The 15476-nt window shown below is 40.4% G+C and overlaps 3 protein-coding genes across 6 annotated transcripts in view; 1 reads left to right on the forward strand and 2 right to left on the reverse strand.

The window, feature by feature from the left end:
• The window catches only part of Med12l (mediator complex subunit 12L), a 292238-nt gene that overhangs the window by 195198 nt on the left and 81564 nt on the right, over positions 1–15476 (forward strand). The gene's annotated exons all lie outside the window — the stretch shown is intronic.
• On the reverse strand, positions 2516–5481 carry P2ry13 (purinergic receptor P2Y13). The gene is made up of 2 exons (XM_028763664.1): positions 5435–5481; positions 2516–5015 (listed from the first exon to the last, which is right to left on the reverse strand). Exon 2 carries the CDS (start codon positions 5010–5012, stop codon positions 3999–4001), a length of 1014 nt encoding a protein of 337 aa, XP_028619497.1. The 5' UTR covers positions 5013–5015; positions 5435–5481; the 3' UTR covers positions 2516–3998.
• P2ry12 (purinergic receptor P2Y12) overlaps positions 13433–15476 on the reverse strand; it is a 53778-nt gene continuing 51734 nt past the window's right edge. For all 4 annotated transcript variants that reach the window (XM_028763660.1, XM_028763657.1, XM_028763659.1 and 1 more), the window contains exon 3: positions 13433–15424. In XM_028763660.1, the coding sequence (XP_028619493.1) occupies positions 14377–15420 (1044 nt within the window). In that variant the 5' untranslated portion in view covers positions 15421–15424 and the 3' untranslated portion in view covers positions 13433–14376. The remainder of the gene's footprint in view (positions 15425–15476) is intronic.

Consider the following 15476-nt stretch of genomic DNA (forward strand, 5'->3'; position numbering starts at 1 on the left):
TCATGTGTGCCCACACAAGTACAAACACACACAACCACACACACACACACACACACACACACAGAGAGAGGGAGAGAGAGAGAGAGAGAGAGAGAGAGAGAGAGAGATTGATTGCACAGGGCTGGCACACCACAGGCATTTGGGCATGGGAGTAGGGTGGGAAGGTACTGGAATGGGAGGCCCTTGTTAACTTATGGGTCTGGGCTTATCAGCTAGCACTTCCTGGGCTGCCTGTAGCCCACACATGATGATGCTGTTTTGGAAGAGGCAGGGATTGCAGCAGTAGCTTTGGAAGTTATAAAACATACAAGGCATAGATTAGGAAACTAGAAAGTTGTGCTTTCTCTTGTGAATATTGTCATTTAAGATATGCTTAAAGCTAGAGTCTAACTTAGGTCCTCAGCCATGCTGAGCTCTGTGACTTCATGCAGGTGACTTGGTCTTTCAGTTTCTCAACTTCATCTCTAAAACGAAAATAATGAGAATGCTTTATAGGCTTCCTGGGACTGCTAAATGATAGAATGTGTTGAAAGCTTTGTCTACCCGCCTGGCTAGTAAGAAGTGTTAGGTAATACGTTCACATGTTTTCAGTACTCCTGGTTTTACCACCACTCTTGCTTCCAGTGAGCAACCTGAATTGCCTGCAGTGTCAACATTTAGTATTAAATAGCTGACGCCCCTTAAGAGAGGCATCATCTTCCCAGGTTGTAGCTGCCGTTTCATGCCGCCTCGCAGCTGCCCTGCTCTCTTACTGACAATGTTGCTTTGTCTCCGGTTGATTAACCTAATCTTAGATACTCATTTCCAGGAGAGCTGGGCAGCAAGTCAGTTGTTTTTATGTGGCTCAGGGTGGCCTGAACTTTGTACCTCTCTCTATAGACCAGGCTGGCCTCAATTTCATCCTCCTGCCTCAGCAGCCTATATTTAGAATAATAGAAGCTGGATTGTCAATCGGCTTCAATGGGAAATATGGGCCTTCACAGATATTTAGGGGCATGATCCTAAATGTGTAGATCAAACTCATGGCACCAGTGTCACCTGGAAGCTTGCACCAAGTGTTGCTGGGGCATTTGCAGCAATCTGAGTTTTAGGGTCTTCCCAGCCAATTCTGGTAACCACTAAAGCATGTGACCTCTAGCACATGTGTCCTTTATTATGTACATTGGGTCTCCAGTGAAGTTTAGAATGTTCAGATCTGTTCCTAGGCCCTTCAAATGCTTTGTAAATTCTGTAGTAACTAGGGCTAGTATCTTGTAAACCTGTTCCTCTCTTAGACAGACACTGCATGGCCTGGGCTGTCCTGTTTTGGTGATTTCTCCAGTTGAACTGTGTGGGAACTGACCTGCAGGGCTCTTCTCCATACGGTGACTTTGTCACTGTCATCCAGCTCATGTCACTGAGCTGAGAGTCATCATTGCATCTCCACCCCGCCCCTGTTCCCATGGTAGAGTAACTTCCTGTGGTTTTTCTACAATGTTTCCCTGTGTGGTAATTACACTCCTGTCGTTTCCCCTCATAGAAGATGTTTAGAGGCCTCACCCTAATTATCCAGTACAAATAATTATATCTTAGCTTTTTGACAAAAGCCCACAATTTTGCCATGAGTTCAGCTCATACTGCATCAGAGTGCTATTTTATTTTAAAAGTTTTTGAGTTTATTAAGAAAGGGTCTAATTCAGATTTAAGCACAGGCCTGTGGGGAGCTGAAGAAGAAGACAGGGTACACAGTGCTGTACTCTGTCCCAGTGCAGACCAAGCTTCTGAAGGCTCAGCATTACTTTTTTTTTTTTTTTTTTCATTCCTTGCAACTTGTTTGTGGCCAAGTTATATATCCTGCCATTTTGTAAATATGCTAGAGTTTTGAGTCCGCCTTGAGAGCTTAGCGGTTTCCTTAGGGAATGTAACTTTAAGATAGGCCTAACACACCCCTTCTTTAGGTTCCTGGCAACCTTGTTGTACAGACTTGATCTAAAGGAGAGTTTGGGATTTCGGATATGCTGCAGTTACCGGTTTGACTTTCCCAGTTAGTGGATAACTGAAGCATTGTGTCAGCAGCCTGAAAATTCTAGTGGTGAGCTATTCAGTCTCCTTGTTTCATTAGTGGTCCTTCCTACCCCGGTGGGTGGCATTGCTCGTCAGCTCTAGCACACACACTATAGGAAAGCAACTATAGAGAGTACAAGAACTTAAGCTACCATTTAAAAAATATTGCCTTTTGCTTCTGGGTGCTGGGGATCAAATCTAGGATCTTGTACATGCCAGGCACGGGTTCTACCAATGAGCCACACGACCTGTCCTGGAAACCTACTCTGTTAATGGTAAATCAGTAGGAGTTGGCTGCTTTCTTTTTACTTTTGTAGTGCATTAAAATAAGACCCATTTGAGCTAGGTATTTTGATTGCATGCATTTAATCCCAACACTCTACTTGGGAGGCAGAGGCAGGTGGATCTTAGTGAGTTCCAGGACAACCAGAACAAATAGTGACACCCTGTCTTTAAAAAAAAAAAAAGCCCCTTTTGATTTGTTTTAGCAAATTTTATTAATTGCACAGTGCACACTTTAGTGAATTATTCTGAATCAATGCCATAACTAGTTGAGGAATGATGTCATACAGATGAGGAAGTGACTGGGCTGGAGGAATAGGGGGAGGTTGGGCAGGTGAAGTTAATAAGGGATAGCAACTTTGGGTTTCACCAATCGATAGGAACTTATAAAGTGAGTCAGACGGAATGTTCTATCTACAGTGGAGTGCAGACAAAACACGTCATATTAAACTGAGCCTGTAAAGGGGGTCCAGGTTAGCAAATGATTGCAGAAAGGCAAGGAAGTTCTCTTGCCTCTGTGGCCCCTGAGGCCAAGGAAGGAGAGAAGCCTGTATTTCATATTATAGGCACAGTTAGAGGAAGAGTCCTCATGTTCTCTAGAAAAGCCAGCATCACCCTCCACATATTTTACTTTTATTTTCTTAAACCCATAAAGAGATCCAGGGAAGTAGATGGGCCCAAATAAAATGAACCAGGTTTTGAAAAATCTTCCCACATGGATATTACTAATCACAGGGCAACCATTCCATAGCTGATATGCACTAAGGATATCTAGGATATCTGCAGTCTTTTTTTTTTTTTTTTTTTTTTTGGTGGGAGACTAGGGGAAAAACTTTGGAAGATAATAAAAATCTGTGATTTAGCTGTCTTTTAAAGAACCCTGTCTTTGGGAAATGTGGCCAAGAATTAAAGCAACTAATATAAGACAGTATGTAACAAGGACCCTAATATATAGACAAACAGTGAGGGAAATAATTATTTTCCAACAGTGTACAGATGCTGTTGCCCAGGAAGGTTTTGCTGACTGACAGCACTTCCCTGCTTTCAGATTATACATGGCTGTGAACTGGCTTTGCCTGTTGTATGTGCCTCTATCCCGCTGCCCTGTTTAGATGTAGGAGCAACACTTTGCACTTGTAAGGAGACAATCTTTTGAGATTCCTGGGGTTATTTTGACCCACTTTGGTTCCTCAGACTGCCTCTCTTTCAGCCCCCACCTTAGCCTTTTCTACACAGGCACTGGATATGCAGGTTTGTTGGTTTATGTTCACAATATCAACATTCTGAAGGCCGTAAAACCCCATGTGATGTCTTAGGAATTGTGTGAGAGAATGTGGGTCGGTAACTAGAAGGGAGGTTTTTCAGGCAAACCTGTTTCCCATTAACCTTTTCCATATTACATGAATGCTCTTGAAATGGTGACATCTAGTGGCCATTTGCTTTATTACACATTTTCTTAATGTTAGTTCATCCCGTGTATAAATACATCTATCTATGTGGTGAAAATGGGCATAATCTTTTCTATACACGAGGATAGTAAAATGTAGGAAACTGTTTGTTCCCCTCTTCTTTCTGTAATGCTTAAGTGAAGTCTCCGAGTAAACGGTATTTTGAAGTCCCATCCTTAGATAGATGTGAATCCATGCATGAAATTAACCTGTGGGACAAAGTGGTCAGGCTAGGGTGATGTTGTCTGTCTGACTGCTGTGGTGCTCTTCGCTTGATGCTGCTGTCCTTGTCCTTCTCCATCTCATACATGGTACCTTTTGTGTGAACTTCTTACATAAGATTATGTATATTAAGGGGTCCATACAAATGTTAGTTGTTGCCAGAAAGAGAGTTGCTTCTTTAGCAATAAACAGCTGGTTTTCTAATCTACAGTCAGTCTTATTGATGGTCTGACTGTAGGTGTATGGTACTCTGACAAAATGAAATGGCGCAAAGCAGACAAAGAAGACAGCCATGACGATAAATACCTTCACCTCCAGCCGTTTGCGCTTGCCCTCCTTACTGTTAAACTTCCTATAGGAGTTGTATACCTTTTTGGCAATCACCACATAAAACAGAAGCATCAGAATAAACACAGTCCAGAAAATGAACTGGCATGTGTGACTGACCACTTGATGCCACAGCAGCCCCAGCGGACTCTTTAAGGATGCACACTTCTTCACGGATGGCTGCGTTGCCTTCTTGTTCAAGATCATGTTTGGAAGGGAGAGGAGGAACATCAGGAACCAGATGACAGTCGTGACTATTTTTGCGAACGCAGTCTTTTTCACAACAGTTTTCCTAAACGGTATGATGATCTTGAGGAATCTGTCGAAGGCGATGAGGCCCAGCATCACGATGCCTACATACATCGCCTCATAGAAGACCACAGAGGAGAAAGTGCACACAAACCCTCTGAGCTGCCAGGGTGCAAGGTGGGAGTCAGAAAGGATTTTGAAAGGAAGCATTAGCGTCATTATCAGGTCTGCCACTAGAGTGTTTTTGAGGTAGATGATAAAGGTGGAATTACTGGGGATGTGGATGAAGACCCAGAAGGCCACGGTGTTGAGCAGGATGCCTGTCAAGAAGACCACAGTGTAGAGCACTGGGAACAGCAGCTGTGTCATCCGAGTGTCCCTGGGGCACCGCTCAGACTTGTTGAAGCCCTGCATCCCAGTGGTGTTGACTGTCTCGAACATCAGCTGTTACACATAAACATGCACACAAAGAAAGGTAAACAAAGTCCTCGTGAGTCGGCAAATAACTGCTTTAAAAAAAATCTTATTATTTAACTCATTTAGCAGATTCAATTCTTTGGCTAGAATTTTTTGAGCACATGTCTTAGATTTTTGATGTTGTTGTTGGTTGTTTTTTTGTTTAGTTTTTTTTAAAGTCCCATTAATGTCTATCCTTGTGAAATACAAACAGCAAGCACTAATCATTACATGACAGTAGCATAACCCAATTTAAGATGTCAGAGTACAGGGCAGTTTGTCATACATTCTGTAGTACCTAATGCTTATAGCCTGTGATTACAGAATATTATATTTAGATTTTTTAAAATATGTAACCACATTCTATGTTTTATAGCAAGCAAATTCATAAGAAAAATTAAACTGACCTTTCTTTGGGAAGACACTCGGCTGTATGAGTTGTGGCAGTCATTAGCGCAACCCACGAATAACTTGTGAAGTAAAGGTTCTGCTTTCTTATACTGGCTTTCCTTCCTCATTTCCCCTTGCGGGCTTCTGTAATACCCACATTTTCTAGAACCTCTTTGTTTTTAGACATTTGGAGCATTTGCCAGTAGTAGCTATTTGTTGCATGTGCTGAGTACTGAATCCAGTGCTTTCCCTGGCTCTGCAGGCACACCACTACTCAACCATATTCTTAACATGTGGGAAATTTTATTAGAGTAAATTATATGTATAAGGGTGCATATGCATTCAGGTGCCCTCAGAAGCCAGAGGTGTTGGATTCCCTGGAGCAGGAGTTCAAAGTGCTTGTGAGCCACTGAAGTGGGTGCCAGGAGTATGCTTTTAACCACCGAACTATTTCTCCAACCCCAATGTTTACTTTTTATTATTCATGTTCAGCAACCTTATTGAATACCTCATATGTAATGATAGGAGTTAAAATATTGAAGAAAATAGTACGGAATTACAATCAAGTAGGAGGATAAGATGTGATTTGAAAATCAAATCATCTTCTGTACCCTTGCAGCCTGGGCTTTCGAGAAGTTTGTATGTGGAAGGATAGAGTCATCGTTGTTGTTGTTTGTTTGTTTGTTTGTTTTGTTTCTGCAGACATTGCTGTTAGTTTTTTGATCCCAAGATCTGTGCAGATCATGTGTCACATTTCCTAAGATGTGGTAGCTACCATCCCTGGACTTGTGGATTATTTGATATTAGGTTTAAACAAATGTTTTAAGAGCTATATACCTCATTCCCTCATGTAGCAAGTTTGAAATCATCTACTTCATAGGAGTGTGGGGTAGGGGATCGGTGGCCCAACACTGGACATATCAGAGAACACTAAACATGCCAGCTGCTCATTGCTTAGGTTTCTTGAATTGCCACTTTGAGTGAAGATACTGTGTGACACTTTTAGGAAGCCCTTTTGGGAAACCACCTACGTTCTTGAGACCTCGAGAATTTTTGAATCAGTGCTGGACTAAGATCTGTATAGTGTTTTGTTTTAAATCTCAGGGAGTGTACAGAAAGTTAGCATGTGTGAGAGTGTGCTTCCCTGCCAGACAGATGAAGGGAAAGAGGAAATTAGATGCTCTTACGGAGGATGTGTGGTTATCTATGGTCAGTTTCACTTCATAGTTCTTGCCACACGCTTACGGTAGAGATGGACCATCTTCAGGGTTTGGCTAACTAGAAAATCCTATATTACTTAGTTGAGGATTTGGAACACATTGATTCCACACTTGAACTTTTTTTTTGTTTTTTTGTTTTTGTTTGTTTGTTTTTGTTTTTTGAGACAGGGTTTCTCTGAGTAGCCCTGGCTGTCCTGGAACTCACTCTGTAGACCAGGCTAGCCTCGAACTCTCGAACTCAGAAAACCGCCTGCCTCTGCCTCCCAAGTGCTGGGATTAAAGGCATGTGCCACCACCGCCCGGCCTCACACTTGAACGTTTTAAAATGGAATATTCCTGGGAACTTTGATTAGCTCTAGGGAATTTTAAAAATTTAAAAAATTTTCTCTTTGGCTAAAGTACTTAGGATTTCACAGATGTAATGCCCCTTAAATATATATCCTTTTGCTTCATAAGAAGATAAAACCCCAGCAAAATCAAATTTAAAGCATAGGTTTGTTGTCAGCTTCCACAGTCAATTTTAAATTTTTCAATAGCCCCCAATCCAATATAACAACAAAGGTCTGGAAAATTTTACTTTAAACAAGGGAAATTCTGTACAGGATAACTTCATAATATGAGAAGTAGAAATCACGTTTTGGTCAAATTTCAAAATGCCAAATGTGGGAAACTTTGAAAAGAGGAACTGGTTAACAAAGATCATTTCTAAGGTCACAACGGTACATTCTTTTGTGTGTGTGTGTATGTGTGTTGTTCCTTCAATGAGTTAGTTATATCTTTCTAACATGTGGGTCCCATGGATTGAACTCTACATGGTCATGGTTGGTCTTCAGTAGCTGAGCTGTCTTCCTGGCCCTAACATACTACATACTTTTAAAATGAGAGCTTCAAAGTGCTTCCCGTGGTAAGTACATTAAGCATCTTTCCAAAATAGTGTTGATAGAGACCACCACAAACCCACCACTGGCCCTAGAGTTTGAGCTTAGAGCCTGCCTTGTCCGATCCCCACCCCATCCCTAAGATATCAGCAGGATGAATCTGGAATGGTTTACCCTATTCTGTAGACCTTATGCCAAGAGTTAATGATTGATAGAGGAAAAAGAAGCTGAACAGACTTGTAGTTCTGTCTGGTACACACTCAGGTTTAAAGTTAGATTTGTAAATTGTCCAACCAGTATGGTCAGATGGGGCAAACTAGTCAGTAATCGAAGCTGTTCACACCCACTTCCTTTTCTAGACTTCCAGGATTCTGGAGATGTATCAAGGATAAGAGCAAAGGGACTTCTGTTGACGTTGTTAATATGTATAATGTAATAATATTGCAAAAGTTGAAGTGTTTGCTTTCATTTTTATTAAGGATGTAAGTTGAAGTAGGAACTCATATATTTCTAGGAGAAACCTCTCATTTACTCTGAAATATACTGAGGTACTTTCCTTAGATCATGTGAAATTGTTTTAAACTTTCCGATTAGCGTAACCAAAAGTGATAATATGTTAAATACACGATGTAGTTTACAAGCAGATGTCTTGAACTATTGGGAAGTGAAAAATCAGTCTTGGAAAAAATCTCCTCGTTTAACTGGAAACAGGCAATAAATTCACAACAATACTTGAAATGCTTAATATTTAGTTACACTGATTTTTTCATAAAAGAAAGCATATGTTTAAAAATTAAATACATAGGAGATGATCAGTAGGTAAAGAGCTTGCCACACAAGCGTGGAAGAATCAGTGTAGATCTCCAGAACCCATATGAAGCTAGACACAGTAGTATGTATATGTAATTCTGTCACTTGTATAGTGAGACAGGGGATGTGGAAATAATTCTCTAGAAGCATGCAGGCCAGTTAGCCTGGGATATGCAGCAGTGAAAAGGAGACTCTATCTCAAACAAAATGGCAAGTGGTGTCTGACACCTGAGGTTGTCTTTTGATAACTATATGTGTGTTCTAGTGTACACAGGCACACACTCACGTGGGAACACACACGCATGTACACACATGCACACGCATACTCAAACAACTATTTGAAAACTCTAAATACCAGTGCATAGATAGCAAGAAGTCATCTATATTTATACTAGTGTATACATATTTCTGGTTAAATAAATAAATAAATAAATATGCTTATATAAATATAAAATTTATAAACATAAATTGGATTTTCTTTAGTCTATGTTAGCACATAGACACTGATCAAAATAATAAACACAACTTTCTCATTTTAGTTAAACTGCTACTGATGGACATTTAACTTGCTTGACTTTTGGAGCTGTTACTGCTGAACATATGTATTCACGTACTCTTGTATGTTTGTTTTAACGTATTTGTAAGAATGGCTGGATCAAGAGCTATGTGTCAAAATGTTATATGATATTTTCAAAAAGATTTCTATAAGGAGTGTATCAATTTATACTCCCACTGAAGATAGCTTTCTCTAATCCTTACTAAAATATTTTAAGTCAATTTGAAAATTATAAGTAAAGTGCACTGTGCCATGTAAGTATAGATTTATAATATAAGGTCATATTTCCTTTTATTTTCAAGTTGTCCATTTACTTCTGAAAATTGCCTTCTAATGTTCTTCCCATTTTGTTAAATCCATCTGTCTCTTGGTGCTTGTGATTAGCTGTGTATCCACATCTTCAGTTCCCACTCGTGACCCTAATCCCACGGTGGCAGGTGCTCACAGGCTATGCAATAGCTGCAGGTGTGGTGAGAGGGCTCTGTCTCTGATGTTTTATTTCTGTTGTAAAAGCTGTAATTCAAGGGTTGACAAGATTATATATATATTTTTAAAGGGCTGTGGTTTTAAGAGATTCCCACTGAATGGTCCTCCTTGTCACAGCCCAGCTCTACTGTTGTGTTATGGAAGTCTTAGATATTCAGTCTGCACAGTGTGTCTGTGTTGTTGGGAAGCCTCACTGTAAACATTGGAATCCCCCCTCCCCCCGCCAAAGGTGGAAAAATTGTATATTTTTAATTAAGTCATTTATTTATTTATTTATTTTCATCCCAACTCTGTTTTTTACCTCCCTCCTCTCCTCCCAGTCATCCCTTCTCCCAGTCCACTTCTCCCTTCCCCTTCAGAAAAGTGGAGCTCTCGGTTGATATCAACCAGCCTTGGCTTGTCAAGTTGCAGTAAGACTATGTGTATCTTCTCTTATTGATGCTAGATGAGGCAAATAGGAAGAAAAGGTCCCAAAAGCAGGCAACAGAGTCAGAGTTAGCCCCTCCTCCTGCTGCTGGGAATCGCACTTGAGGACCAAGCTACACAACTGTAGCATATATACAGAGATCCTAGGTTAGTCCCATGGAGGCTCCTTGCTTGCCAGGTCAGTTTCTTTGCGACCCTATGGGCTTGAGTTTGTTGATTCTGTGGGTTTTCTTGCAGTATCTGTGATCCCTCTGGCTCCCTACAATCCTCCATCTCTTCTTCTGTGGGATTCTGCAAGCTCCGCCTAATATTTGGCTGTGAATCTCTGTATCAGTTGCTGGGTGAAGCCTCTCTGATGGTGATTATGCTAGGTTCCTGTCTGCAAGTATAGCAGAATATCATTAGCATTGTCAGGGCTAGGCCCTCTCTTATGGCATGGGTCTCAAGCTGGAACAGTAATTGTTTCTCACCACTCCCTCAGTCTGTGATCCATCTTTACCCCTGTATATCTTGTAGACAGGACAAATTGTAGTTCAAAGGTTTTGTGTCTGAGTTGGTGTCTTCTTTCCTTCATTGAGAGACTTGCCTGGTTACAGAAGATAGCCAGTTCAGGCTCTATATGCCCAATTGCTAGGATTCTTAGCTAAGGTCATTCTCATAGATTCCTGGGAGTTTCCATTGCCATAGGTTTCTAGCTTGTTCCAGACATCCCCCCCCCACCCCCATTCCGGTTGTCTCTCCATGTACTCTCTTTCTCCATCCTCTCCCAACCTGATCCTTCCTGTTTCCCACCTCTACCCCATTCAGCTCCCCCATCCACCCATGATGTCTATTCTATTTCCTCTTCTCTGAGATTCATGAGTCCCCCTTGAGTCCTCCTTGTTATTTATTTTCTTTGGGTCTGTGGATTGTATCATGGTTATTGTTTATTTTGTGACTAATATCCACTTATAAGTGAGTCCATACCATGTTTGTCTTTCTGGGTCTGGGTTACCTCATTCAGGATGATCTTTTCCAGTTCCATCTATATGCCTAAAAATTTCACAATGTCATTGTTTTTAAAAGCAGAATAATACCCTATTCTGTAAATGTGCCACATTTTCTTTACCCATTCGTCAGTTGAGGGACATCTAGGTTGTTTCCAGTTTCCTGGCTATTACAAATAAAGCTTCTATGAACATAGTTGAGCAACTGTTATTGTAGGATGGTAGAGTCTACTTTGGGTATATGCCCAGGAGTGGTATTGCTGGGTCTTGAGGTAGATCAATTCCCTATTTTCTGAGAAACCAATTTGCAAAGTGTCTGAACAAGTTTGCACTCCCACCAGCAGCAGGAAAGTGTCCCATTGTTCTCTTGCTCCACATCCTCACCAGCATAAGCTGTTACTTGAATTTTTGACCTTAGCCATTCTGACAGATGTAAGATGGAATCTCAGAGTCATTCTGATTTGCATTTCTCTGAAGGCTAAGGATGTTGAACATTTCTTCCATTGCATCTTGGCCATTAGAGATTCCTCTGTAGAGAATTCTCTGTTTAGATCTGTACCCCATCTTTTAATTAGATTATCTGGTTTGTTGATGTGATGTTGGAATTTTCATTGCCTATAAATTCCATATGACACAGAATTAATTCTTAAAATATAGAAAGCATTGTCAGACTATAGGATTTTTTTAAACAAGTGTTGAACTGGAAACTATAATCAAGGGCTATGGTTCAGCAAGGCCTGTTTCAGATGTTTCCTGTGAGAAATCTCTGAGAAAAACTGCTAGCTACTAGCATCCTCAGTCCTGGTAAGCCACTGAGCTAAGGAACATGACTACATTTTTATGGCCTCATGTTTTTAACTATTCACATATATCAAATTTTGTTTCCTTCAAAATAATTAATTGGAAATGTGAGATGTATTGTTTTTATATATGTCAAAGTATTTACATTCAGAGATGGTGGCATGTTCCATATATAGTAGGCATTTGATCGTACTGACATTTTTTTAGACTGTCAGCTTTGGGGAGTTTTGAGACCAGGTCTTTCTGTGTAGCCCTGGCTGGATTGGAAACTGGCTAAGTAGACCAGGGTGTTCTTGAACTTGAAGTGATCTTCTACTTCACCCACTGAGTGTTGTGATTATAGGCATGAACCTGTCTCTCAGAATGTCTTGAAGAAGTTCAGGTTTATGTAGGTGTATGTACAGCCTATTGCCTTTCAGCAAAGAAACAAGAAACCCAAAGATGTGGTTTAGGGTTCAGTCTTTGTGCGTGTGCGTGTGCGTGTGCGTGTGCGTGTGCGTGTGTGTGTGTGTGTAGCGTGTAGCCCTGGCTGTCCTGGAATTCATTCTGTAGACCAGACTGGGCTTGAACTTACATAGACTTCCCTGCCTCTGTCTCGTGAGTGCTGGGAGTAAAGGCATGCACCACCACTGTTCACTAGTTTCCTGCTGTGTATACATAACTATCACACACAGGTAATTCCAAATACCTTGCAGTTCTTTTATTAAAATACCATAACCTATCAGCATTACATTATCTATTTACTGTAGAAAGCTATCACAGTAAGTAGGCATAGCCACAAAAGGAGAGGAGCCTGTTCAAGGTGTCTGTCCCCCCAGCAGTCTCTCATCATGTCCACACTAAATTCATAGGACCTTGATGAAGAGCTTGTGTACACCTCCCATTCTATTCCTGGACATTTTGAGGGATGTTGCTGCCTGTTGTTTATCTCATATGCAGAGTAAAGTTTGGTGGACATAGTTGATTGCTAGATTTTCTTCTGTTGCCCACACTCTTGTATTCTTACAAAACTAAAAATTGTGTGTTTAGTTTTAGAGGGAATTACTATGGCAGAACTGACACAAGCTGTGTGTTCTGCACTCTGTAATCCTTTTTCGTGTTACAGTATTGGAGATGGAACCTGGGTCCCATGTGTTGTTAGGCAAGAGCTCTCTGATCTGTGTCCCTAACCTGCACATTCCCATGTTTGACAGTCTACATGCATCTCCAACATCTTGTCCTCACTGTGAGAGTACAGCATAGGAAGAACAGCCACTCTGGAATAGATGGCACATTAAGAGTTACATAACCTTAGCTTGTCCTGAAATGGAAATCAATTACTTGTGCTGGGTTTGGAAAACCTTATTGAAGTTCAGCCAACTTGTCTGTACCATAATCTACCCTTTTCATTTCTTGTACTTGATATTTAGATTGTAGTATTTAAACCATCTTCTGTCAGAAAATACCCTCTAAAGAGCATTAATATTTGAAACTAATGATTTGAACTTCCACCCCTTGGATGTTTTGTTTATATTAAAGCATCAACTGTGACTCCAATTTGGTCATATTGCTTATATGCATAAAATGAAATGTTATAACATATCTATAAAATACACGTTATTCTGTGTTGATAGCTAATGAAAGTAAAATAAAAATACCACTGATGAAACATGAATTCTGACTACATATTTCTCTCTCTTATATCACACGAGGACTTACAAACATGACATGACTTTCCTGAAGAAACTGCAGACTAATATATAATAAAGCTGTACTGGCCACAGTTCTTAAGTACATTGACTGTTTAATAGAGGCAAAGAAGGTTGAACCATTATATCTAATAATTTTGAACAAAGAAATTCCAACAAAATGATACGGAATAAATGCATTTTAATATTATACATACGATTACGAACAGGTAATCTCAAATAGTTCAATCACTTTCTTATTGGTACATGTGATGTGCGATTTGGTAATTATAGTTATTTATGTTTTCTTACTAAGAAGTGTTCTGTTCATTCAAGCAGAGGGCATTTCCAAAGCTAGCTAGCAGATAAGTACCGATAATGGCACTATACCCAGTAAACTCAGACCCTTAGTAAAATTGCTCTCTCTAGTGTTAAGAAAGTAGTAATTTTTTTTAATGTTAGAATATTATGAAAGTTTACTCTCCTTAAGTTATATTATCATGTCTGTTCTTTATGGTAAGATACACCTTTTAAACCTCTACCATCTTTTTTTTATTCGATATTTTATTTATTTACATTTCAGATGCCATCCCCCGTCCCGATTCCCCCTCCCCCATTAATCCACCATATTAATGTGCATTTATAATAATGCAGGCCTTATCCAATGTCATTTCATTTGACTTACGTCTTTGTGATTTTGTTGTTATCCTTGTTATAAGTGGGAATTGGTAACTACTGTGTTTGATGTATCAGATCAAACAAAATTTCTCAGTTATTACAAAAATATTATTGTGATTGGTAGTGTGTTTTAAAATGACAGTGGCTATTACATTTCATGTTGCTAATTTTGTAGAAACCAGATAAATCTTTTGTGTGTGTGTGTGTGTGTGTGTATGTAATTTGCCTGCAGTATAGGAATGGAATGCAGTTCATTTTACTATATGCCTGCAGACTAGGATTTTTCCCATATATGTACAGGGAAAGTAGTTAAAAGTTATTTCCTTAGTTTATTGCTTATTTAAAGAGTCACTAACTCAGCTTCTTTTTAGTGAATGTTAATATATTTGTGCAGTGATTTCCTTGGAGGAGTCTGGACACTAAAGACTGAAGCAGCCCCTGGGGTAACGGTCTACATTGGGGTCTCCTCGCTTGGGTCTCCACCTTCCTGTCCTTTGTTCTTGTTTGCCCCAGATGTTGATGAAGACTTTGAGCACCTCAACATGCTTGTCAAGGACTTTCTGAAAGACTTGCAAAGAAAAAAATAGATGAATGGATCAAGGCAGGCGTTCAAGGATGTTAGCCATAGGGTGCTCTCCTTCACGTAGAACAGAGTGTTCTCGGCGCTGCAGTCAAAGACAGCCCGGGTTTGGCTCAGGGTATAGGGGATCCGTGCAAAATGGAAGGGAACAAAGCAAATAAAGAACACAGCAATGATGATGAAAACTTTGACGTTCACCTTTTTCTTGGGAACTTTGGCTGAACCCCTTGTTCTGACATAGGACCTGTAGAGTTCTTTTGTAATGAGGCTGTAACAAACAATGACAATTAAAAAATTAATCCAGAAAATGACTTGGCAGATGTAATTGACTATTTCGTGCCAGACCAGACCAAACTCGGACTTTAAGAAAGAACATTTTGTTATGTCCTTATCTTTTGGCCTTCTGTTGGTGAGAATCATGTTAGGCAGTGAAAGTAAAAACATGAAGGCCCAGATGACAACAGAAAGAATCTTCGCACCCAAGAGATTGCTCGGGCTGGAAGTTTTAAACGGCCTGGTGGTCTTCAGGTAGCGGTCAATCGTTATCAGCCCAAGGAATGAAATACTGATATACATTGTAAAATAAAATGTGACTGAAGTAACTTGGCACACCAGGGTTCTCAGAGGCCCGGCTCCCAGTTTGGCATCACTAAGAATTTTGAATGGAAAAGTTAGAATCATAAGAAGATCAGAGATGACCGTGTTCTTAAGAAAAATGATGAAGTTGGATTTACTGCGGATCTGAAAGAAAATCCTCATTGCCAAGCTGTTCGTGATGAGCCCAGCAAAGAACAGTACAGTGTAGAGCAATGGGAAGAGAACCTGAGTGATCTTGTAGTCTCTGTTGCACAGGCTCCTGGTCCCAGGGGAGAAGGTGGTATTGGCTGAGGTGGTATTGACACCAGATTTGTCCATGGTCCTGTAGGGGAGGGAGGGAGGGAGGGAGGGAGGGAGGGAGGGAGGGAGCGAGG

This window comes from Grammomys surdaster, unplaced genomic scaffold, assembly GCF_004785775.1.
Source record: "Grammomys surdaster isolate TR1022 unplaced genomic scaffold, NIH_TR_1.0 139, whole genome shotgun sequence".
In the NCBI taxonomy this organism is placed as follows: Eukaryota; Metazoa; Chordata; class Mammalia; order Rodentia; family Muridae; genus Grammomys; species Grammomys surdaster.

Excerpts from the sequence above, each read along its gene's own strand:
- P2ry13 (XM_028763664.1), bottom strand. The coding sequence starts at position 5,012 with ATGTTCGAGACAGTCAACACCACTGGGATGCAGGGCTTCAACAAGTCT.